A 26,161-nucleotide genomic window follows, 5' to 3' on the forward strand; every position below is an offset into this window, starting at 1 on the left:
GGTTCTTGTCACCCCCCCGCCCCCAATAGAATCGGAATCCCTATGAACCCCATCAGAATATCTACGACATTGTCAAAGAATTTGGGGGTATCAATGTTGGGACAGTAGGTGTTTAAACAAGAGGTACTCAACACCGGCCATGTAACAGTGCAGGATAACACATCTGCCTTCGGGGTCTATGTCACTCTTTTTCAGAGAGAATTTTATAGATTTATGAATCATTGGGCCTCATTACAAGTAGGGCGGTAAGGGTTAACGGTCGCCGGTAACGAGACTGATGCCGTTAAACCCTTACCGCCCTACTACGAGTTCCCTTTGCGGGTCCTTCCTTAACGCCTGCTTTTAGCAGGCGTTAAGGATGGGATCTGCAAAGGGACTTTAGTGCTAGTAACGGTACCGTAATTTACGGTACCATTATTAGCGCCTTCCCCATTCCCATTGAACCCTATGGGAGCTCAAATGGGAATGGGGAAGGGCCCTGGTGAATGGGGAATTACCGGTCCCACCAACCTTGGAATGGACTTGTAATTACTCCATTCACCAGGGCGGAGTTGAACGATTTTGGAGGCAGCCATGCCGCAAATAGCGGCGTGGTTACCTCCAAAGTCAGAATTAGGCCCATTGTCAGAACTCCTCTAGATTGGGAGGAATAGGTGGTAAAGAATCTGTTTGCTCCCCATGTTGGTGCTATTCCAGTCGCCTCTCCCCTCGTGGCATGTGTCTCTTGCAGGAGGAGTATTTTTATCTCGTGCCTATGCGTATATGACCTGATTCTGCGTGATTTGGTAGTTTCCCAACCCTCTAACATTCCAAGACATCGGTTTCATCTCCATTACGTAACTTGCAGAATGTCACATGGGTTCCCTACCCCATCCCCGGTTACTATGTCTGTCACACAAGTATAGTCGCTGTTGACTATGTACTCTGCTGCCATATATTTTCCCCATCTTTTTGATTTGCCAGGCTCAGACTCGCAAGTAGCGTCCAGCCATTCATTTGGTTTCAAGGCTACTGGAAAACTTACTCCTGCCCTACCCATCCTCACTGCCCACCCAACCTAGCAGTGTAAGCTCCTCTCCCTCCCCCTGTGCCCCTTCGGCCTACCCCAACATGACCTGCATCTCATGCCCTGACATAACATTAACTGTTAGCAACTGCTGTGGGGTTAGCTGTCGCCGTCATGACCCGCTTTGCAAATGTGACACAATGCCATACTTTCCCGCATAACTGTGATGGTGGGGGTTACTTTGTGTTTACCATAACCACACAGAGCAGTACGGATGATGCACAGTGCAATCCTGGAGCATTTCTTCAGTTTGGATTGGAGTGTCATCATCCCGGTCAGGGGCATCCGGGACCGGAATCTGTGCCTCAATGAATTTAACCGCTTCGTCTGGTACTGTAAAAAAATAAAGCTTGCCACGGAACTGGAATTTCAGTCAAGCTGGGAACAGCATGGCATATTGAATGTGGCGGTCTTGGAGAAGTTTCTGAACCCCAATGAACTGACGTCGCTCATTCTGCACTGGTATGGTTCTCCATGGTCTGGAAAAGGTCAAATAACTTGGGAGCCCAAGTGTAGTTCCTTTTTTTCCCTGGCAAGGCGGAGAAGATGATCCCTGTCGCTGTAACTTAGAATCTTTGCTATAATGGGGTGCGGGAAGTCGCCAGGTTTGCGTCTAGGGCCCAACTCTCGGTGGGCACGCTCCACTGCAAAGAAAGCGGAAGAGCCGGCGTCCCCAGGAGCTCCTTGAGTAGGCCCTCGACTGCCTGCTCCATACCCCTTGTCAGGGCATCTTCTGGCACTCCAACTATCCTGATGATGATCCTCCTGGAGTGGGACTCCAAGTCGTCACATTTAGATTTCACCGCTTTCATATCCTTCACCAGGCATGACACCGTATTGTGGAGGTCTTGCACAGTGTCTTCTGTCGCTCCAACCCTAGCTTCTGCTTCCGTAATGCATCCAGCTTCCCTGGCTAGTTGTGCTCTCATGGATGCGACATTGGCCGTGATATCATCCAGCTTCTCGTGGACAGCCGCAAAGCCTTTTGCCATAGCCTCCATCATATGTGAGCGGTGAGGGGGGGCCTTAATAATGCTTGTGGTTGTTCCGCTTGAGAGCTCGTTGCGGGTTCTGGGTTTCCCAGAGAGGTCGCTGTTGCAAACTTATCCATGGCCCCGATCTTTTTCCCTCTGCCCGTACCTCTAGTCATGTTGGAGTGGCCAGTAGAGTGATGTTCATGAGCCCCCTGTCTTGTAGTGAATAATACACGTAGGTGCGCTACCCCAAACACGGTCCAAATATGTCCCTAGATTCCTGCGGTATCCTTTATTAGAGGTGATCTGTTACCTTCAATGCACAGTCACTCCTGTGGTAGATGGTGATGGTTCGTTGGTTGACAACCGGTGGACCCCACAGTGTAAGGCCAAGAGCCAGGGTGACCAGTTCCACTTCTATAGGCTAATATTGCTATTAGTTCAAGCAACGGGGCACTCCTCCCCCGCATTGCGAGGAGCTATGACTTATTTTAGTTTATAACTGGTTCCCTCCAAGTGGATCTTATTGGGCCCTTGGTGCATGGATCTGGCGGGAGGGAGGCACCCACAACGTCGGGCAGTAGTACCAATACTCCAGTGCCCCCTGAAGAGTGCCTCCTCTGGTGCCTGGTCCCCACCTAGCATATACACGCTGATTTAGGAGCTGTAGGGACCGCTCCTCATACGGAAGTGAATTACACATCTCCTTGCCCTACAGTGCCTGGTGTTTTGCAGGATTCCATCCCTCTGGAGGGCCTTGGGTGTACAATCTTCGTTACCTGGTAGCCCGATGGTGGCAGTGGGCCTGGCTGCCGACAATCGAAGAATTCGGCTCTATATCAGGGTGCAGGTCATTACCCCTACCGTCCTTCTTGGCAGTGAGCCCACCCATGCGAAAGGTCGAACACTCGACTGGCTGGCGGATACTAACTGCAACTCGACCATTTTATCACACGATCCCTGTCCTCGGTCAGATCACCACCTCATAACATTCAACATTGATACCAAGATCAACCAAACTAATGTCCTAAAACTGGCCCCGCTGCTCCTTCCAAAAACAAACGGAATATCCCTGCCAATAACTTACTACCGTTATTGCAACCCGTCCTTACAACACATTTCACTGAGAACTCCGATCCAACCGAAATGACCACACAATACAATGACGCCATACTGGCAGCCATAAACAAATTAGCCCCACTTGCCCTATGCAAAGCCAAACAACCTGCCCACTTAAATTAATGGTTCACCCCCACCTTAAAAGCTCTAAGACAAGCTAAAAGGAAGGCTGAATCTCACTGGAAGAGATCACCGACAGTCCCGAATAAAAATGCTTTCAACAATGCCGCCCAGGATTTCAAACAACAAGTGCTCCTCACCAAAAGTACGCTATATAACGACCGAACCGCTAAGGCTAACTCGAAAACTAAAGAACTGTTCTCAATCCTTAGGGAACTAGAAACCCCGATTACCCCAGTGGAAAACTGCAACAAGGATGCAAGCTGGTGTCTGAACATCCAGAATGCTCTCCAAGAAAACAATCACTCGACTCCAGACTAAAATTGAAGCAAAAAGAAACAGCCTAATTCAACCTCCTTATCCTCCTAGTAATCATAAGAAGGGCCGAAGAACAAGGAAGTGCCCTCAACTAACTCAGAAGTCCTTAAAATCATCTCTGGTCTAAAAACCGTCATGCTGCCAAGGTGACCCATGCCCACTGACAGTCATTAAAGACTCACACCCTTCATCACCAATCTCATCAATGCCTCATTTAAAAACAACTGCGTCCCCACGGACCTCAAGAACGCCTGGGTATTACCACTACACTGTCAACCCGAACTTTCCCACTAACTACCTCCCAATAACGACAGTGCCATTCCTACTGAAAATATTGGACAGAGTAGCGTACATCCAAATACAGAAATACCTGGAAGCCAACAAAATCCTTGTGCTACACCAGTCTGGTTTCCGCCCAAAACATGGGACTGAAACAGCACTCCTGGATTTCAAAATCCAAATGGATAACCTGAAAGGTAAAGGGAAGCTGGCCCTTCTCCTGGACCTCCCGCTTCATTCGATCTTATGGACCACATTCTATGCAAACACTTGGCCTCATCAGCACATTTCTCTGCAAACGCTACCCAATGGATCAAATCTTTTCTCACAGATAGAACAATTAAAGTTTTCTCCCCTAGAGCAGAATCACCACCTACCTTTGTCTCATGTGGAGTACCCCAAGGATTGTGTGTCTCTCCAACTTTGTACAATATCTTTACAAAGCCACTCTTTGACAAACTTGACGACCTGGGTGTCACCTACACCAATTATGCAGATGACACGGAGATCCTCATACCGATCACGGGGGACCATGATGCAGACTCCGCCACACTCAATGCCATTTACCTCACCATTCAAGCTGGATCGCACATAACAGGCTGTACTTGAACAACGACAAGACTGAGTTGCTCCTCATAGGATCCCAGCACAGACTTGCCAAACTTAGTGATGACTTCAAATACTTTGACATTGATGGTAACACCATGAAAGTCTCTAACGAGGTATAAAACAATAGTCTGCTCCTTGGACTCGTCACTGACCCTTACTAAACAAGTAAATGCTACCACCTCAGCCACAACCTACACCTGCAAACTCATAAACGCATGCAGACAATTCCTATCACCAGACAGTTGCATTACTCTGACCAGAGCCCTAGTCCTGTCCCGACTCGATTACTGTAATGCATTATACTGGCACTAAGATGCACAACATCCATAAACTCCAGGTCCTACAAAATAACGCTGTCAGAGCGGCGCTCAACATCCCCAGATCAGCGCATATCTCTTCAACAAGACAAAGGGCATCATTCCGAGTATGGAGGTAGCCATGCCGCTTTTAGCGGCATGGCTACCGGCTACCCCCTTACCGGGTACCGGTTCGGGTTCCCTGCATGGGGAAATACCGGGCCATTCCGACCTTGGAGGGCCCGGTATTTCCCCATTCAAGGAACCCCCACCCGGTACATCCCCATTCCCATTTGAGCCCCCATAGGGCTCAATGGCAATGGGGAGGATGCTAACAACGGGCTCGTTAATGACGGGCCCGTTGTTAGCATCCTGGTCTGCTCGCGGGACCCGCTAAGGACGCCTGGTTTTACCAGGCGTCCTTAGCGGGTCCCGCGAGCAGACCTCGCATTGAGGCAGTAGGGGGTTAACGGCACTGGCAGCTCTACTGGCGCCGTTAACCCCCCTATCGCCAGGGTCGTAATGAGGCCCAAAAACTCAATTGCCTACGGATAAAAGATAGAATCACATTCAAAACATTAACCTTGACACACAAATGTCTCCACCGGGTGTCCCCTGCCTACTTATCAGACAACATCAGAATACCAGACCGCACAAGACCCACAAGAACTGCCTACTTACACCTCTTTGCAACCCCCAGATTCAAGCTCCAAAAAGTGGGCGGCAGTAGCTTCCCCACGATTGCCAGCAAACAATGGAACACACTCCCGCTCCTCCTTAGAGCACAAGAATCCTTATCGTTATTCCGTAGACAACTCAAAACGCACCTCTTCACTCAAGACCTGGGTAATTAATGCCTCCCACCCGCGTCCGCTGAACTCATAGAACCACTAGCAGCCATCCGTGGCCTGCCAAATGTAACTATGTAAAATCTGTAACTATAATAATGCATTTGAACTGTATATACTATGCCTTGCTTATATGTAACCTCTGCAACAATTGTATCTTTTTTTCTGCAAGAAAGCACACAGATGCCTTTGGGCTAGGTGCGCTATATAAGCATCAAAATAAATAAATAAATAGATGGTGATGACACATAGGGGCAGGGGTCTGCGATATATACTGTCGTCTCATCGCTCGTGTCCGGTCTCACATGGGAGGGCGCAGTACCCTCACGGATCCGAGGGCTTGCAGTGAAGGCCACAAGTGGAGAGTACAGAGCTGCCAGTGGAGGGGGGCAGAGGGGATCCCCCCACAGATCCAGCGAGGCAGAGGCATGCCCTGGATGAGCAGCAGTCTTTCAGGAGGGCCTCAGTGCTGTGGATGGACCGTCGCCACCACACACGTGAAAATCAGGCTCTTTGTGTGTTGGATGATCTGCTCCGGACCAGTAGTGCCGTGCAAGACTCCAGGTGGCGGGTATCCAGAGGATCGGTGCCGGCGCCGGTTGTCTCCCTGCAGCGAGACCCAGAGGACTTTCCCCACTTCAGAGAAAGAAAATGCGTGCAGCCGCTACGCCGCACCCAGCACAGGGGTACACTCACCAGCGGATTAGCTCGTTGTTCGTCCGGGCCGGCTCCCCTTCCTCAGAGCTTCTTCGCGGGCGTGCAGTTGCCTACACCTTCCCCACAGCACCTCATGTCCAGGAGGGGAGTGTGGGCTACTGTCTCGGGTGCCATTGAGACGGAACGGATAGTGCCAGTGCAAGCAGCATCTCAGTTATCCAGGCAAAGCACAGCCCCCACTTCCATTCGGCCTCTGGCAGCTGATTATTTTGTGGGTTCAGGGTAATCACTTCCACGAAAGCACATCAGGAGCCCAGGGGAACCCGCCAGTCCCACACTCTCGCCCCGCCGCCTGGGCAGCCGGGCCAGGCACTCACGAGGACTCACTCCGCTTTGGGTCCACCAGCTGCGTACGCAGTTCTATTCTGAAAATGGCGCTGCCACACAACTCCCCTCCTTCTCGGCCGTCACTGCAGGGCTTCCACTGCACTGTTTTCTTTCAGGATTCCTCACAGCAATAGCTTTATATTTCGTGATGGGAAAGAAGGAATGTTTCTTAAGGATATTGCAGATCACAGCTGAGCGACGGCAGTTTAGATCCTCCTCAGCTCGCTGCTCAACAGAGACCCCTCAGGTTTTCTGCTTTGTTGGTTAGGATGCCCTGGACCATTCAAATGGTAATAAATTGCGCTCATCGTAGTTGAATGCACTACCTCTTGTCCTACTTCCATTGGAGCAGAGGCGGATTGTGATCATCCAGTCCTAGACGATCATCATACAGTTAGATCAGGTTTTTAGATCCAGTGATCCATTGTATATCTGGTAATGTGACCCTGACAGAACATTACTAATGGATCATTGGCTAGTGTGGCCTTGGCAAGACATACTACTCCATAATCCACTAATGTGGTCTGAACGTACGACTGCTGGTCAGTGATCTGCTAGCATGACCCTAGTGCAGCATTGCTTACAATGACTTAGCCAGCATGATGTTACTGCTGGATGATCGGCTAGTGTGGCCTATATGAGAAGACATTACTGATCAATGATCCATTGGTACTTCTTTTACCAGACTTTACTGATCATGGACCGACCATGGTAGCCCTAATGCTGAAATGCTGATTGCTGATCTTTAACATTTAGGAAATATTCTCTTTACTGCACCTTTCCTTCCATCTTTATGGAACCCATAAACGTTTTGCTTTTATTTTTGATTCTGACCTGTACTTTTTGCAGTGCAGTGAAGCCTTAAGCTTCACTGCACTGGCCTTTGCTCATATATTATTGGGAAACGGATATGTCCTTCAGGCTATCAGTACTGGGAAACAGTGTTGTAGTTACATTTGGATCACTTGTGGTAACTTTTTATCACTGCACAAAGCAGTTTACACTGCAGTGCAAACTCAGGATTTCTGGTTACTCTAGATGTGCTTAAAAGATGGGCTGGTGGCAGCAGTGACTTTTCCCCACTTTTTGGGGAATTTCGTTTTAGCTTTACTATGTTTACCGTGTTTGGCTACTGACTGTGGCTACTGGTCGAACATGGCTGTGCCACGAGATTTTTGCCTGTTCCTTTTGCCATCTTGTGTTTAGCCTTCTTCCTGGCCTCAGAGTCCAGGAAGATCCTTATAAGGACTTCCAGTGCCCGGGAAAGCAGCAGCTTTTGGCGGGCTACTGGAGAGCTTTGTGTGTTTGCAAGCAGGATGTGGGCTGGGTCAGTCTGACCCTAATCCACATACTAGTTTCGGTGTTTCTGAGTGGTATGCATGAATGTTCCCACCAGTGGTCCTGATTGGACCACTGTGGGATGGTATTGTGTGATAAGTCTACCTGTTTGTATTCATTTTCTTATAGTGTGCTTTGGCCATAATTAAATAACTGTATTTTTATACATCCTGTCTAAGTGCAATTTGTGACTCGCATTGTGTGACCTCATTGTGGACCCTTTACAAGCTCACCCCTTTGAAAAACTTAGCCTAGACCGCCGGTCACTGCTACGTAAACTTGTTTGGCTACAGCTTCTCAGAGTTGTCCCTGACTCAATATAGGTTGGCCTTCTATACATCTGTCCACCAGGTCAGAGTATAGAAAATCAGTCCTAATACCTACTGATGATCTGCTAGCGTGATGCAGACAAAACATTGCCTACTGATGATCTGCCAACGTGGTCCAGACAGGACATTGTCTATATGAGACCTCTCCAGACAAGCAACAGCTCAGCGGGACTGTAACTACAGCCTAGGCACACTCAGCACCCAAAACCGGGACCACATGGAACCTAACTAACCGCAAGGGGACCACAACTGGGGCATATTCCCCACTCTGCAACATCAGACTTAGCCTTGATAAAGACTCCTCAAGGTCGAAACACGTGTCGGCTGACCACCACGAAGACTATGAGGCTACACTGAAATAAAATCACACTGTACCAACCGCATTCAGCGTGGCAATCTATATATATATTTTCTCAAATCAAACCATTGCAAGGTAGCCAGGCCTGTCTCTAAAACAGTGATATACCCGTGAACATTGTGACGACAAGTGTGAATCCGGCTGAGGGATGTCCACAATGGATAGTTGGTTAAAAAGACATTGAGACTGTTGAATGCTATGTTTTTGAGTGACAGGCCGTAGTGAACCCGATTGAGGGAGGCTAATGTTGCAAGAAGGATCAGAGCCCGGCTGAGGGGTATCCAAGGGGTGAAGAGCAATCGCCCAACGTGAAAGATTACCAAAGGAACTTTTGTTTTGTTTATTGTTTATGGTTCAGCAGGCCTTCTACGGCAGTGACTTTGCTGGAAAGAGACTTGGTGTCAAACTCTGACTGTTCAGAGTCTGGTTCAAAGGTTCTCTACTCTTTCTCGCCTGAACTAGTGGAACTTGGTGTTGGCAACTTCTTTCCTCCTCGGATCCTGTAATCCTTTTTTTTTATGGAGATATGGTCTACCTCGAAGGGAAGCCATTGTGACCCGATATAGAGCTAGCAGGCCTGGGACCTCGCTTCTGGAATATCTGAAACAGGGAAAAAAGCCTCCTCAGGCATAAAAAACCCTGACTGTTGAAGGTTTGAGCAGCTGAAAGTGTTCAAAGACGGTCCAAGGAGAGACAATAACTACCTAAGATTCCTGAGGCAGTTTGGTTACCAGGGCAGACTAACTGGGGGTGAGAAGCCAGGGAGGTCAGGCCCAACAATGGTGAGAGATCACAGAGTACCTTGGAGGGAGAAGAGAGGAGGATACGCTCGGCCGCAACAGCAGCCGGTAAACACAAAAGGAAAAAGTAACTTGACTCAGCAAAGGAAGTGAGGCAGTCCAGCAAAGAAGAATGAACTGGATGCCAGTGTAAGCGCCAGCGCGCAGCAGGCGAGAGGGAGAAGCAGCCACAGGAAAGCGAGAGAAAGAGAGGCCGCAGGCAGGGCGAGAGAGCCTGGCGCAGACCTGTAGGAGGGAGAGAAAAGCAGCAACTAGCGGTGGAACAGGGAGAGAGAGCCAGCCGCTAGCGGAGAGAGAAGGAGGGCAGAAAAAAGGTGAAGGGAAGGAAAGCGCGAGCAGCAGTGTGCTGATCGTGGAAAATTAGCGTAACAAAACCCAAAGAGGAAAAAGCTACCTCGGATGCAACGCGCCAACTGCTGGCAGGTATGGGAATAAGAACCTCCCGGCGTCGGCCATGTTGAAAAAGACTAGCCTTATTGCAGGGAAGCAGAGAAAGCTGTAATGGACCAATCAATGGAGGCGAGTCCACCATCGATTCCACAAGCGCCAGTTGTCCAGGCGCGTGATACTTGGCCCCAGAAGGTCCTGGCATCATTGAAAGGAACTGTAACCTCGTGTTGGTGAGGCCCAGGAGTGTGCAGTGCTCAAAGGTCCTGCCTTGTCCCATTCTAAAAACATGGGGAAGGGAGACCCCCGGCTATAGCATCCTGACTTATCATTTGTGAACACTTTTCTTTTCTTGTGAACATTATCCCACACTCTTGTTGAAATTAGCTGTAAGGATTGGCAATCATGTTTTTTTTAATTTAGTATAGGCCCTTTTATTTGACAAGACACCACTAGGACTGCCTTATTATTTGATGGTTGCAGCTTGCTCCCATCTTAGATTTAGGTTTAGATTAAGTGTATTTCCAACCCATTTATATAGTTTCATAAACACCCTCGAACTGTGATCACTTGTGTCTGTCTTTACTGTTGCACCATGAGTTCCATACACTACTGATGATCTGCCAGCATGATCCAGACAGGACATTGCCTACTGATGATCTGCGAGCATGATCCAGACAGGACATTGCCTACTGATGATCTGCGAGCATGATCCAGACAGGACATTGCCAACTGATGATCTGCCAGCATGATCCAGACAGGACATTGCCAACTGATAATCTGCCACCATGATCCAGACAGGACATTGCCTATTAATGATCTGCTAGCATGATTTACTAAGGAAATGGTCGGATGATCTAGCAGCTTGATCCCTACAGGACATTGCCTACTGATGATCTGCCACCATGATCCAGACAGGACATTGCCTACTGATGATCTGCCAGCATGATCCAGACAGGACATTGCCAACTGATAATCTGCCAGCATGATCTAGACGGGACATTGCCTACTGATGATCTGCCACCATGATCCCTACAGAACATTGCTTACTGAGGATCTGCCAGCATGATCCACTCAGTACATTGCCTACTGACGATCTGCTAGCATGTTCCACACAGGACATTGCCTACTGATGATCTGCCACCATGATCCAGACAGGACATTGCCAACTGATAATCTGTCAGCATGATCCACTCAGTACATTGCCTACTGATGATCTGCTAGCATGTTCCAGACAGGACATTGCCTACTGATGAACTGCTAGCATGATCCAGCCAGGACATTGCCTACTGATGATTTGCCAACATGTTCCAGGCAGGACATTGACTACTGATGATCTGCTAGCATGTTCCAGACAGGACATTGCCTACTGATGACCTGCGAGCATGATCCATAAATGACATTGCCTACTGATGATGTGCCAGCATGATCCATACATGACATTGCCTACTGGTGATCTACCAGCATGATTCAGACAGGACATTGCCTACTGATGATGTGCCAGCATGATCCATAAATGACATTGCCTACTGATGATGTGCCAGCATGATCCATACATGACATTGCCTACTGGTGATCTACCAGCATGATCTAGACAGGACGTTGCCTACTGATGATCTGCGAGCATGATCCAGACATTGCCTACTGATGATGTGCTAGCATGATCCAGACAGGACATTTCCTACTGAGTTATCTGCCAGCATGATCCAGACAGGACATTTCCTACTGAGGATCTGCCAGCATGATCCAGACAGGACATTTCCTACTGATGATGTGCTAGCATGATCCAGACAGGACATTGCCTACTGATGATTTGCCAGCCTGTTCCAGACAGGACATTGCCTACTGATGATCCGCTAGCATGTTCCAGACGGGACATTGCCTACTGATGATGTGCCAGCATGATCCATAAATGACATTGCCTACTGATGATGTGCCAGCATGATCCATACATGACATTGCCTACTGGTGATCTACCAGCATGATCCAGACAGGACATTGCCTACTGATAACCTGCCAGCATGATATAGACAGGACATTGCCTACTGATGATCTGCGAGCATGATCCAGACAGGACATTTCCTACTGAGGATCTGCCACCATGATCCAGACAGGACATTGCCTACTGATGATGTGCTAGCATGATCTAGACAGGACATTGCCTACTGATGATCTGCGAGCATGATCCAGACAGGACATTTCCTACTGAGGGTCTGCCAGCATGATCCAGACAGGACATTGCCTACTGATGATGTGCTAGCATGATCTAGACAGGACATTGCCTACTGATGATGTGCTAGCATGATCTAGACAGGACATTGCCTACTGATGATTTGCGAGCATGATCCAGACAGGACATTGCCTACTGATGATGTGCTAGCATGATCTAGACAGGACATTGCCTACTGATGATTTGTGAGCATGATCCAGACAGGACATTTCCTACTGAGGATCTGCCAGCATGATCCAGACTGGACATTGCCAACTGATGATGTGCTAGCATGATCTAGACAGGACATTTCCTACTGAGGATCTGCCAGCATGATCCAGACAGGACATTGCCTACTGATGATGTGCTAGCATGATCTAGACAGGACATTGCCTACTGATGATTTGCGAGCATGATCCAGACAGGACATTTCCTACTGATGATGTGCTAGCATGATCCAGACAGGACATTTCCTACTGAGGATCTGCCAGCATGATCCAGACTGGACGTTGCCTACTGATGATGTGCTAGCATGATCCAGACAGGACATTTCCTACTGAGGATCTGCCAGCATGATCCAGACTGGGCATTGCCTACTGATGATGTGCTAGCATGATCTAGACAGGACATTGCCTACTGATGATTTGCGAGCATGATCCAGACAGGACATTTCCTACTGATGATGTGCTAGCATGATCCAGACAGGACATTTCCTACTGAGGATCTGCCAGCATGATCCAGACTGGGCATTGCCTACTGATGATGTGCCAGCATGATCTAGACAGGACATTGCCTACTGATGATTTGTGAGCATGATCCAGACAGGACATTTCCTACTGAGGATCTGCCAGCATGATCTAGACAGGACATTGCCAACTGATGATGTGCTAGCATGATCTAGACAGGACATTTCCTACTGAGGATCTGCCAGCATGATCCAGACAGGACATTGCCTACTGATGATTTGCGAGCATGATCCAGACAGGACATTTCCTACTGATGATGTGCTAGCATGATCCAGACAGGACATTTCCTACTGAGGATCTGCCAGCATGATCCAGACTGGACGTTGCCTACTGATGATGTGCTAGCATGATCCAGACAGGACATTTCCTACTGAGGATCTGCCAGCATGATCCAGACTGGGCATTGCCTACTGATGATGTGCTAGCATGATCTAGACAGGACATTGCCTACTGATGATTTGCGAGCATGATCCAGACAGGACATTTCCTACTGATGATGTGCTAGCATGATCTAGACAGGACATTGCCTACTGATGATTTGCGAGCATGATCCAGACAGGACATTTCCTACTGATGATGTGCTAGCATGATCCAGACAGGACATTTCCTACTGAGGATCTGCCAGCATGATCCAGACTGGGCATTGCCTACTGATGATGTGCCAGCATGATCTAGACAGGACATTGCCTACTGATGATTTGTGAGCATGATCCAGACAGGACATTTCCTACTGAGGATCTGCCAGCATGATCTAGACAGGACATTGCCAACTGATGATGTGCTAGCATGATCTAGACAGGACATTGCCTACTGATGATCTGCGAGCATGATCTAGACAGGACATTTCCTACTGAGGATCTGCCAGCATGATCCAGACAGGACATTGCCTACTGATGATGTGCTAGCATGATCTAGACAGGACATTGCCTACTGATGATGTGCTAGCATGATCCAGACTGGGCATTGCCTACTGAGGATCTGCCAGCATGATCCAGACTGGACATTGCCAACTGATGATGTGCTAGCATGATCTAGACAGGACATTTCCTACTGAGGATCTGCCAGCATGATCCAGACAGGACATTGCCTACTGATGATGTGCTAGCATGATCTAGACAGGACATTGCCTACTGATGATTTGCGAGCATGATCCAGACAGGACATTTCCTACTGATGATGTGCTAGCATGATCCAGACAGGACATTTCCTACTGAGGATCTGCCAGCATGATCCAGACTGGGCATTGCCTACTGATGATGTGCTAGCATGATCTAGACAGGACATTGCCTACTGATGATTTGCGAGCATGATCCAGACAGGACATTTCCTACTGAGGATCTGCCAGCATGATCCAGACTGGGCATTGCCTACTGATGATGTGCCAGCATGATCCAGACTGGACATTGCCAACTGATGATGTGCTAGCATGATCTAGACAGGACATTTCCTACTGAGGATCTGCCAGCATGATCCAGACTGGACGTTGCCTACTGATGATGTGCTAGCATGATCCAGACAGGACATTTCCTACTGAGGATCTGCCAGCATGATCCAGACTGGGCATTGCCTACTGATGATGTGCTAGCATGATCTAGACAGGACATTTCCTACTGATGATGTGCTAGCATGATCCAGACAGGACATGTCCTACTGAGGATCTGCCAGCATGATCCAGACTGGGCATTGCCTACTGATGATGTGCTAGCATGATCCAGACAGGACATTTCCTACTGAGGATCTGCCAGCATGATCCAGACTGGGCATTGCCTACTGATGATGTGCTAGCATGATCCAGACAGGACATTTCCTACTGAGGATCTGCCAGCATGATCCAGACTGGGCATTGCCTACTGATGATGTGCTAGCATGATCCAGACAGGACATTTCCTACTGATGATGTGCTAGCATGATCTAGACAGGACATTTCCTACTGAGGATCTGCCAGCATGATCCAGACTGGGCATTGCCTACTGATGATGTGCTAGCCTGGCTAAATCCGAATTTTAATGACTCATGACTGGCTTGTGGGTTCCAGGCAACCGTTATGTGATTGATCATCTATTAGCATGAAACATACAAGTCTTTGAGGATTGACCTAATAGCGTGTCTTTAGCACGACCTCTCTGGTCTATGTACACTGATAACAAAATCCTCATGTATTGCTTATTGATCTGCTTTCATGTTATGTTTTTACAGCCTGATGATGGATTGCTTACATGTTCTGTTAGTTCGATTTTGATTTCTTATTAATGTGTCTTTCTCTTCATAGACCTTGTGCACCTTTGCAAGAGTGCCAGCACCACACCTGCGCCATGGCGTCCCGTATTGGTCTGAGGATGCAGCTAATGCGCGAGCAGGCGCAGCAGGAGGAGCAGCGGGAGCGCATGCAGATGCAGCAGCAGATGCATTACCTGCAGCAGCAGCACCATGTACCCATGGCATCATCGCCTGCCATCAGCACTCCCGCCAGTTACCAGGCTCCCCCGCCCGTGCCTGTGGAGATCCTCAAGGTGAGCCGGCCATGGCTGCTCTGGACACACCCCATTCTTCATCCACTGGTTTAGTCTTTGAGCCTCATGACAATTTGTTTACCTTCCTACCAGCCCCTTTTATTTTTGGGGTGCAGGCTGGAGTGGGTTGGAGGTGTACGTGAGGGGGTATATGCAGACCTTGGCACTAAAGTGCTTTACTAAGGTTAGCTAAATGGATCAAGTGTGACAGAGAAGTGGTGCTGTGAGTCAAAGGGGTCGAGGTGGGCGCAAGTTGCGGTCTTCAGTTGAACTGGGGGATCTAGTAAGTTGTTGCAAATGACTCGTCAGACATGCATACCCAGAGTTCTTCCAAGGGTTTGCTAGATGTGAAGGCTTTGAAGTTAAAAACCTGTAAACATTCCTGATGGTTGTACTTTTCTCAAGTGCATTAGGTGGGGCCCTTATTTGAGCTCCACAGCCCTGGAGAAGACTTGGTTTCTTGTTGGGACAATGAGTAGGCTAGAGTGTGGGGAGTGTGTTGGGATCTTGGGTGGTGAGTTGCTGTTTTCAGCAAGGTCATCCTCTGACTTGACATGCAGGGTGATGCTGGGCACTTTGAAAGGTCTGATTTATCCTTGGAACCAGTGGATGTAAGAAGCTGCCTGCCCACTCAGAGGGAGGCCAAGGAAGGCCCTGTTCAAATGGGCTTTGATTTACTCTGGGAACCAGTGGGTGTAAGAAGCTGCCTTCTCACTCACAGGGAGCCAGGGAATTCCCTGATGAAACGGGCTTCGATTTACTCTGGGAGCTAGTGAATGTGATAAACTGTGTGCCCACTCAGAGGGAGGCCAAGGAAGGCCCTGTTCAAATGTGCTTCGATTTACTCTCGGAACCAGTGGATGTAAGAAGCTGCTTGCCCACTCACAGGGAGCATGGGAAGGCTGTTGCAGGGAGGCTAGGGAATGCCCTGATGGAAATGGTCCCTGATTTACTCTGGGAGCTAGTGAATCGGATAAGCTGCGTGCCCACTCACAGGGAGGCCAAGGAAGGCCCTGTTCAAATGGACTTCAATTTACTCTCGGAACCAGTGGGTGTAAGAAGCTGACTGCCCACACACAGGGAGGTCAGGGAAGGCCCTGATGAAATGTGCTTCGATTTACTCTGGGAACTACTCTGTATAAGAAGCTGACTGCCCACTCACAGGGAGGCCAAGAAAGGCCCTGATGAAATGGGCTTTGATTTACTCTGGGAACCAGTGGGTGTAAGAAGCTGCTTGCCCACTCACAGGGAGGCCAGGGAAGGCCCTGTTGAAATGGTCCCTGATTTACTCTGGGAACCAGTGGGTGTGAGAAGCTGCGTGCCCACTCACAGGGAGGCCAGGGAAGGCCCTAATGAAATGGTCCCTGATTTACTCTGGGAGCTAGTGAATCTGATAAGCTGCGTGCCCACTCACAGGGAGGCCAAGGAAGGCCCTGTTCAAATGGGCTTCAATTTACTCTCGGAACCAGTGGTTGTAAGAAGCTGACTGCCCACACACAGGGAGGTCAGGGAAGGCCCTGATGAAATGTGCTTCGATTTACTGTGGGAACTACTCTGTATAAGATGCTGCCTGCCCACTCACAGGGAGGCCAAGAAAGGCCCTGATGAAATGGGCTTTGATTTACTCTGGGAACCAGTGGGTGTAAGAAGCTGACTGCCCACACACAGGGAGGTCAGGGAAGGCCCTGATGAAATCGTCCCTGATTTACTCTGGGAACCAGTGGGTGTGAGAAGCTGCGTGCCCACTCACAGGGAGGCCAGGGAAGGCCCTGATGAAATGGTCCCTGATTTACTCTGGGAACCAGTGGGTGTGAGAAGCTGCGTGCCCACTCACAGGGGGGACAGGGAAGGCCCTGCTGAAATGGGCTTTGATTTACTCTGAGAACCAGTGGGTGTGAGAAGCTGCCTGCCCACTCGCAGTGAGGCTAGGGAAGGCCCTCACCGGGAGGCCAGGGACGGCTCTCGCAGGGAGGCGAGGGAAGGCCCTGCTGAAATGGGTTTTGATTCCCAATGGGAACCAGCGGGTGTGAGAAGCTGCTTGTCCACTCGCAGGGAGGCCAGTGAAGGCCCTGTAGGAATGGGCTTTGATTTACTCTGGGAAGCAGTGATGTGAGAAGCTGCTTGCCCACTCGCAGGTAGGCTGGGGAAGCCTCTGCTGAAATGGGCCTTGATTTACAATGGTACCCAGTGGATGCAAGAAGCTGCTTGCCCACTTGCGTGGAAGGCCCTGCCATAGTCTTAGGGAGACATTGTGAAGTCTTTTGCATTTCAGTGGAAAGCCTATGCGGCGACTGCTGTAATGTAAATCAACTTTTCGTGATGTGTGCTATGGATCCTTTTGGTTGCTTTTCGGGTGGTATTAGCATCGGTGTGATGGGACAGAAAGCTGTCTAGGAGGCCCTGAGGGCGTGCCCCATCCTCTTTTTCTCACTTTCTCTTACTCTTAATTTCTTCTCTTGTTATCTTTTTTTACTCCACTCGGTTTCCTACTTCCTGGTCTCCTTTCTTTCTCCCTAATCTTCCAGGTGTATTTCTTGGTCGATCCAGTGTCTCTGCCTGAAAGTCTGACATTTTGCTTTACATTGTCTTGACGTGACCGTTTCTTTGTTTTACTTATATTACACTTGCCTTAAATGTCTTTGTACTTGTCATCAGCTCCCTGGGCTTTTCCACATTTTTTTCTTTGCTCCTATCACTTGATATTGAGGCACAAAACAGTGCATTTATGAATGTATAAATGAAGTGAAACACATTTGTAACACTTTAGTAATGAGTAACTTAGAACTAATGATTGTGTAACATATACATCACTACTCACTCTGAGGTCATTTTGTGCAGAATTAGTGTTTCACCAGCGATTCACCAAGATTAAGAGTGAATCGCATATGCATTGAGGCCAGACAGTTAAGACCCAAAACATCCCCATTTCCTTATGTGTTGTGTGCGGTCTTGTATAGCACGCTGTTGCCCTCACACGTGGCTTCCATGGCTGGGAAATGTACACGATTTAACAGTGACAGTGAAAGGGGATTATTGAGGCTCACCACAGATTGTCGTAGACACGACTTAGTGGAATCTCATCACAGTAATAGTAACTAAAGTGTTGTTTCACTTTTTGTTCAATTGGTTACACATTAGTAAACGGTTACACCTTAGTTGCGTATTAATTATGCATGTATGAGGTCATTGTTAGTGACCCTTTGGTATAAAGTGAAACCTTTCTTGCTTTTTTTCTTTATAGCTTCTTTTAAAACTATTTTGATTGTTTATTTCCTTGCTTTCCTGTCTGATTTCTCTGCAGATTTCTCCCTGACTTGCTTTCCTGTCTGATTTCTCTGCAGATTTCTCCCTGACTTGCTTTCCTGTCTGATTTCTCTGCAGATTTCTCCCTGACTTGCTTTCCTGTCTGATTTCTCTGCAGATTTCTCCCTGACTTGCTTTCTTGTTTTATTTCTTCCTTTCATGATTTCCACTTTGATTTCGCCTTAAAGGTTCTCTTTCTTGATTTCTCTTTTCACTCCTTCAAGTTCTCCCTTCCTTATTTATTTCTTTTTCTACCTTGCTTTCTTTGGTTTTTCCTGCCATTATTGAATTGCTTCCGAGCCGCCTTTGCTATGTTCCCTCTTTCTTTGATTTCTTTCCTGATGTCTGTATTGCAAACGTTCTTGTTCTCTCTTCGTTCTTTCTTCCTGTCTCTCTTGTTCCATGCCTATTCCCCTGTATCCTCTAGTCTGTCTTTCCTTCACTTCCTGTCTTCATTTGTTCCAACTCTTTAATTTGTAGCTCCCTTTGCATATCTTTAGGTTCAGTCCCACCTGGAGAACCCCACTACTTACCATCTGCAGCAGTCTCGAGACAAAAAGGTCAGAGAATTTTTGTCGGATACGTATGGAAACAAGTTTGCCTCCCACGTGAGTTCTCTAAGGCCTTCGCCAAAGCCTCCCAGTGCTGCCGTCTCTCCTGTGGGGCGGACCAGCCGCGTGATCTCTTCAACAGCAGGCAACAGTACCCCCAACAGCCCAATGGCAATGCTGAACATCTGCTCCAATTCAGAGAGAGAGGTAAGCGATTTCACCCTGGTGAAGAGTGTGATGGGGTGGGGAGAGTGAGCAGCAAAGCATTTGGGCAACACAGCTCTGGACTGGCATTAACGCCCAGATGCCTCTGAGGAAAGTAATCTAGGAATGTAAATGCTTGGCTCTTGTCAGCTGAGGGAAGCCAGGCCGGTCCATAACCATGTCACTTCATTAGATGTGGCTAATGAACCTGTCCTGTGCGAGTTGCTGAGAGTCATGGAGGTGGGCTGTGGGGCACCAGTGACCACTAATGTTCTTAAGCCACTTTAAGACATGTAAAAAAAGAGAGGAAGCAGAATGCATTGTGTAAGGGCTTTGAATAACTGACACAAAGGTGGCATGGTGGTGGCTATAGACCTTTATTTTAAGTACCAAAAACCTATCTATCCCTTTCTCTGTGAGGGGGTTCCGAGCCTCAAAACTAATACTAAATGGACCGTCATGTGTCACAACCTACTTCTATTCCTCACACTACAACTAAAGAATAATCTAACAGAAGGTTTCATCTCCAGGAGAATATCATCAAGGTGGCCAGGGGGAATGACTCCCTTCCCCTGGCATATTTAGAGTATATTCCAAGAGCATTAGCCCCTTGTCCAGAAGAATGACTCCCTTCCCCTGGCCTCTTTAGAGTATATTCCAAGAGCATGAGCCCCTTGTCCAGAAGAATGACTCCCTTCCCCTGGCATCTTTAGAGTATATTCCAAGAGCATCAGCCCCTTGTCCAGAAGAATGACTCCCTTCCCCTGGCATCTTTAGAGTATATTCCAAGAGCATTAGCCCCTTGTCCAGAAGAATGACCCCCTTCCCCTGGCATCTTTAGAGTATATTCCAAGAGCATTAGCCCCTTGTCCAGAAGAATGTCTCCCTTCCCCTGGCATCTTTATAGTATATTCCAAGAGCATTAGCCCCTTGTCCAGAAGAATGACTCCCTTCCCCTGGCATCTTTAGAGTATATTCCAAGAGCATCAGCCCCTTGTCCAGAAGGATGACTCCCTTCTCCTGGCATCTTTAGAGTATATTCCAAGAGCATTAGCCCTTGTCCAGAAGAATGACTCCCTTCCCCTGGCATCTTTAGAGTATATTCCAAGAGCATTAGCCCCTTGTTGAGTAGAATGGCTCCCTTCTCCTGGTGTCTAACAAGCCCTCTCTCACAACGTTCAGCTTGATGCCACTCTGTTTTGGTGTTAGTAAAGTCCCAAGTCTTTCTTTGTTGGTCACTGGGCTTAATGTTACCACTATGATGGGAAAGATATCCATGCTTGCTCGGTTCCCTTTTGTTGGGGTCTGTGAGGGGTCAGCAAAGAGAAGCGGACACAAAGTTGAAATATTTTCAATGTTTTCTATTTGTATTGAAAAGAAAATGCGTTTGGAAAAAGGCCTATCTCGCCTTACCAAAAGAGAACATCCCTACCTATGAAAACAAAGCTAAAATAAGTTGACGTTGTGTCCAAAATACCTATAGCCCTAAACATGTTCAATACCATTTCTGTTGTCACATCAACCAAGTTGTGCAAAAGACCATATATGTACAGTTTCAACAAAGCAACGTTTGGTTCCAGGATTTTGTTTTCCTTCCCCTGAATAGTTTCAAGAAAAAGATAGTTGAAATATTCTGTTTCACCAAAGTTCCTTTGAGAGCAATGTTAATAACTCTGTTTCCCCAAAGTTCCATTAAGGATAGTGAGAATGTTTCTTTCCTGGGTATTTTCCTCAAGATGGCAAGGCAACTGTTCTTTTTTACAGTTTGGGTTGACATGTACTGAAATATAGTATTTAGGATGGCCAAAGCAAAAAGGTTCAGTCTTAACTAAGGTTTGATACAATAAAAGTAATTTTTCAACAAAACATTGGATTTCCCAGCATAGGCCCTTGCCAGGAACTACTCCACTGAAATGTCCAATTTCAACAAAGGCTTAATAGAACAAAAAGACTATTTTCCAACACAACATAAAATAAAATGTCCTGGTGTACTCTGCAGGGATGTCCCTCATTTGGCTCATGCAGATCCCCTGGTGTACTCTCGTGCACGTATTCTCTTTGCAAATAAGGTTCAACTGAAAAACTCTGGATATCCCGGTTTACTCTCCTGCCAGCAATACCCCTCACCCCTTTTGACTCACACAGATCGCTGGTGTACTCTCCTACCAGGTATCTCTTGCAAAATTAATTTTCACTCCCTGATGCTCGTCTCTCTGCAACTTTCACTTTACAGTGTCTCCTAAATGTTCTACAATTGCACCTCATCCATGGCACAACCCTTGTTGACTTCAGTTAGCACTTACACCAATCTCCCTCATACTGAAATCCCTTTTATGAGGGTTTGTTCAGGCTTCTTCAGTCAACCTCTCTTACAGTGTCTCTTGGCTCTTGGCAATGCTTGTTCTGGGTTACTCCCAATTAACATCTCATGTCAGGAGAATTGTACAACTTTTGCCTTGTTTCTCTTAAAATATATGTTGGCTTATGGCAATGGGGGTTTCCCCAATTGACACTTCTTATCAGGAAAATTGCACGGTGTTTGCCCTCTTGTTCTCACTGTGAAGTCTTTTGGCTTATGGCAATGCTGGTTCCAGGTTCCCCCAACTAACATCTAATGTCAGGAGAATTGCACCATGTTTGCCCTCTGGTTCTTTCTATAACTCTATTTGGATGGTATTTAAACCTTTCACTTAATTGTCCATGCTTCTGTTGGAGTGCCCCAGTGTCACCACTATCAAAGTGCCAAATCACTGGTTTGTCTTGGCGTCTCCAATGCGCCTCTCGTTAAAATGGCAGAGTTTTGCTTCAGGTTCAACGTCCGCAGCTTGTCAGGCCGTCTGCTGGCTCTGTGGTCCCTCGCCGGTACGGTCACTGGTTTCTAGCTTGGCAGCGTCGTGGACAACCTGTCTGTGGTTGCCGACACCCTTGCTGCACCTTTCTGGAGCCCTCCAACCCTTGTTGGATCTCCTACCACTCCGGTACATTGAGGTGACAATTGGCAGTCTGGGAGCACCTCTTTCCTTCACCCTGGTGCCCTCCAGCGCGTCTGCCTCTCTGCGGCTCTGCTTTCTGCTCTGCATACTCGGCAGCCCAACCTGGCTTCTCCTTCCCTTTCTCGTTCCTCTCTTGCCTGCTGCTATATCTCAACTTTAAATGTCCACACATTTGATTAAAGGGACAACTAGACTGCACTTTACTCTTGATCATACTGTTAATCTTCATTGACATTTCACTCCTCTTCTTCGTCTCAGTACTTAGAGCCTTCTGGGAATTGAAGTCCAAAGTATTACCACAATATTTTAGGTTGTGGTGTTTCACATTTTTATCTACATGACAGTTATCCTCAACATCAGATGTTAAAGGATTTGTAGAGGGGTTATGTACATGTGAAGAATAAATAAAGTTCTGCTTAAGATAATCAGCAGAAGTGGATTTCAAGACCTCGCAGTTAAAGGTTCTGAATAATAACAGAATTCCATTAGAGATTCTGGGATTGGGGTTTCTTCTTCACAATCAAACGAAGAATACTGCGTTTTCCCTGTCGGGGCCATCCCCTACCCCGACAGCCATCTTCTCCTATGTGATCCACCCTCGCAATACCACCTCCAGGGTCGGGATCAGGTAGCTACCGCCTTTCTCTGGCCACATGGGAGGAGAATTTAGGCTCGGGATCAGTGATGGCTCCACAGGATTCATGACAGGTCCCAGACCCTTCTCTGGTGGTCAGTGGGCTTATTTCTGCCACTGCAATGAGGACGCTCTCCTCAGATGCTGGGTTTATTCTGGGTAGTGTCTCCAACCCGTCTCTGGTGGTCAGTGGGCTTATTGTCGCCACTGCGACGAGGAAACTCTCCTCAGATGCTGGGTTTTCATGTATTAGGGTCCCCAACCCGGCTATCTTCCACCCTCGTGTCCCCTCCGGCTCTCTCCCACCTCCCATTACCTTATGAGGGATTTCCACATGCTACTGGGACTTCCTGGGACTGAAGTTCTTCTATCTGATGCACAAAGCTTGTCTTTCAGTCTCTAGAGCACTGCAGCGGCTCCACACTCTGGTAAGATGCTCGGCTCTTCTCTCCTGCTTCGCGTTCGGGACTGCTTCAGCTGGACCCTCGGAGAACTCCTTCCGTGCTTAGTCAGCGTCCTCTGCTCTTCCCTGACTCTGGTCTGCCCACAGAGTTTGAAAATCCCGCTGGATTCCGCACCTGTCGCATCTCGCGGATGGGTTTGATGGGTTTGTTAGTCCATTGTCTATACTTATACAGTGTTGCCGGTCCCGCCCTGGCAGATTGTGAAATTCCTTTGTTTCTGTTGATAACTTAATCCTCATGCCTCCTCAGGGCCACATCGTACCAGTGCTAGCACAGCCAATTGTCTTCATGTCTCCTGTGCTCTTCTTCGTCCCAGTACTTTTGGCTTTGTCATATCCCCTGTGTTGCAATAATACATAGGTTTACTTTCATTAAAATGGTTCTGAACCTTGGGAAGGGCTAGGGAATTGGAGAATGACACTGCTCAATGGGCTGCACCCCAGGTTGTCGTCCTTGTCCCCAGAGGGGAGGTCCCTCCCAATGAGGTCCTCCCGCATTAAACCTCCCCTAGGGGGACTACTGGGTAGCAGCTGCACCTCCCTAGCCTCATGGAAAACTGCTCCCCCTTGGGGAGAAGTGACGACACCTTGTGAATCGCTACGATTGCCATAGTGGACTCTGTAGATGCAAAGCTTATCTTGCACCCTAATAAGAGTGACTGGCGAGAAGTACATTACATGATAAAAACCAGTAAACAAAGTCCTCGCGCATGGCCAATTACTCCCGCAGCTACACTAAACTCAGCTTCCGTAACCAAAGTTTAATGTTAAGCCACTGGACTGAAAAGTGAATGTATTGCTCTGTGTTAACTTTCAAACCCGTTTATGCCGGCAAGTTGACATTTTAAAGTTGCTGCTTATAGGCGCAGAGGAGGAAAAAGCAGGGCGATGGCTAGAGGGACAGCAATTGTTACTTTAAAAAAAGAAAAGTTTATTCTCCAACCATTGGCAAAGGTAATGATTTTGTACAGTGACCTTTAAAGGCGAATCACTTTGAAATAAAATGACATGGTTCATTGACAAAATCATATCACTACAACGGCAGATAACATATTCTACTGGATAAACCTCTATTATTCATAATGTAGGTGACATTTTAGGTATGTGATCATGAACTACTTTCTAGGATGCATTATTTGTGATGCTGGAAAAATACTTTTCTCTCTTCTATTAAGTTTGCATGGCATAGTGACAGGAATGACTAAATTTGTGTGTGCATACAGCATATCTGCACCCATACCATGTTTTTGTAATGTCTTGTAAGAAACATTTTCAGCTAGGCAAGTACTTTCCAGTGATTTTGAAGGTGATCTCATTAGTTATGTCATATGTGTTGTCATTAGAAATGTCATATGTTATGGCTTAATCGATGTCTTTAATACTATAAGCAATGTCATTGATATTTTGAGTAGCATCATGCGTGACTGAATATTAAATTGACACGGATCTCCATATGTAACATAGTCGGCTTCTCACCCTAACAACCAATTCAAAACTTTTTTCAATAAATGGCAAGGCCTCTGGTTTTCCCACCCCACCCTCCCACTCCTTCGATCGTTGTCCACTGAGAATCTTCAAAGCTCTCCAGCCTGCAAACTCTTGTCACGTTCTGGACACTGTGAAGCAGTCCCTCGCCATCATCTTGGTACCCCGCATATTGAAATAGGTAGTGGTTATTCCCTGCTGAAAAAACCCAACCTGGACCACTCTTACCTCGCCAATTGCAGACAGATAAATTCCCAGTGATCGCCAAGTGTGGTGTAAACAGCTCCAACTCCAGAGCTAAAGTAATTCCCTCCTTGATCCACACCAAGCTGGATTCCTCCCAGAAGAAGTGTAGAGTGGCTCCTTGTCAGGTTGCGTGACGATCTCCAAATGGCACGTTGATGCTGACACTACATATACTTTAACATAAAGAGAATATCAATTTCAAAGCAATGAGCGGTAGAGAGGGAAAAAGTGAAAGGGAGATGAGAGGTGACAGGAAAGTAAAGAAAGGAAGTGGCATGGTAAAGAATGAACTAAAAAAGGACCCTGAAAGAGGGTCCTTTGCAGGACTGAGTGACAGAGGGATACCTGAAGAGAGAGCCTTTGCAGTCATTTGCTTTGAACCCTACACTTTTCCTTTTTTCAGATGGAGGACGTCATTGATGACATCATCAACTTGGATGACGTTTTAGGTTACATTGACCCAGCAATCTCTGTCCCCAACACGGTAAGTTGTTGAACATGTAGTGGATGGGGTGCAGGCCAAAAGAGGAAGAGTGATATTATGGAGTGAAGCAGCAGTAGTTGGAAGGAGAAAGGTAAACGGGTGGAGTAAGGTGGGGTAGGAGAGGTGGTTGTGCTATGCCAGGTACATCTGGATTATGTAAACCTCTGTAACCTTGGCTTCTGTGGGTCATGTTCTGCAGCTGCCCTTCTCCGGTAATCACATGGACCTGTATGGCGATGATCCACGTGTGACTGTGTCTGTCATCGGAGTGACAAGCAATTCCTGCCCCGCTGACTTGGCCATCAAACAAGAGCTTTCAGGTAAGAGTACTTCTTGGACCGTGCTTCTGCAATAACAGCTGCCGCATGCACTAAGCCCCTAGTAACTGAGAACATCGTGGGCTGGTCTGGGTAAACCTACACCCCACCCATTGCCTGCGCAGATCCTT

At 47.6% G+C, this 26,161-nt stretch overlaps 1 protein-coding gene across 1 annotated transcript in view; it reads left to right on the plus strand.

The window, feature by feature from the left end:
* Positions 1-26,161, plus strand: part of TFEB (transcription factor EB) — a 420,431-nt gene that overhangs the window by 262,901 nt on the left and 131,369 nt on the right. Inside the window, exons 2-5 of the mRNA XM_069633030.1 lie at positions 15,110-15,350; positions 19,154-19,411; positions 25,633-25,713; positions 25,913-26,033. Coding sequence (XP_069489131.1) covers positions 15,153-15,350; positions 19,154-19,411; positions 25,633-25,713; positions 25,913-26,033 — 658 coding nt within the window. The 5' untranslated portion in view covers positions 15,110-15,152. The remainder of the gene's footprint in view (positions 1-15,109; positions 15,351-19,153; positions 19,412-25,632; positions 25,714-25,912; positions 26,034-26,161) is intronic.

The sequence above is a fragment of the Ambystoma mexicanum genome, chromosome 13 (genome assembly GCF_040938575.1).
Source record: "Ambystoma mexicanum isolate Mex_15411 chromosome 13, UKY_AmexF1_1, whole genome shotgun sequence".
NCBI lineage: Eukaryota > Metazoa > Chordata > Amphibia > Caudata > Ambystomatidae > Ambystoma > Ambystoma mexicanum.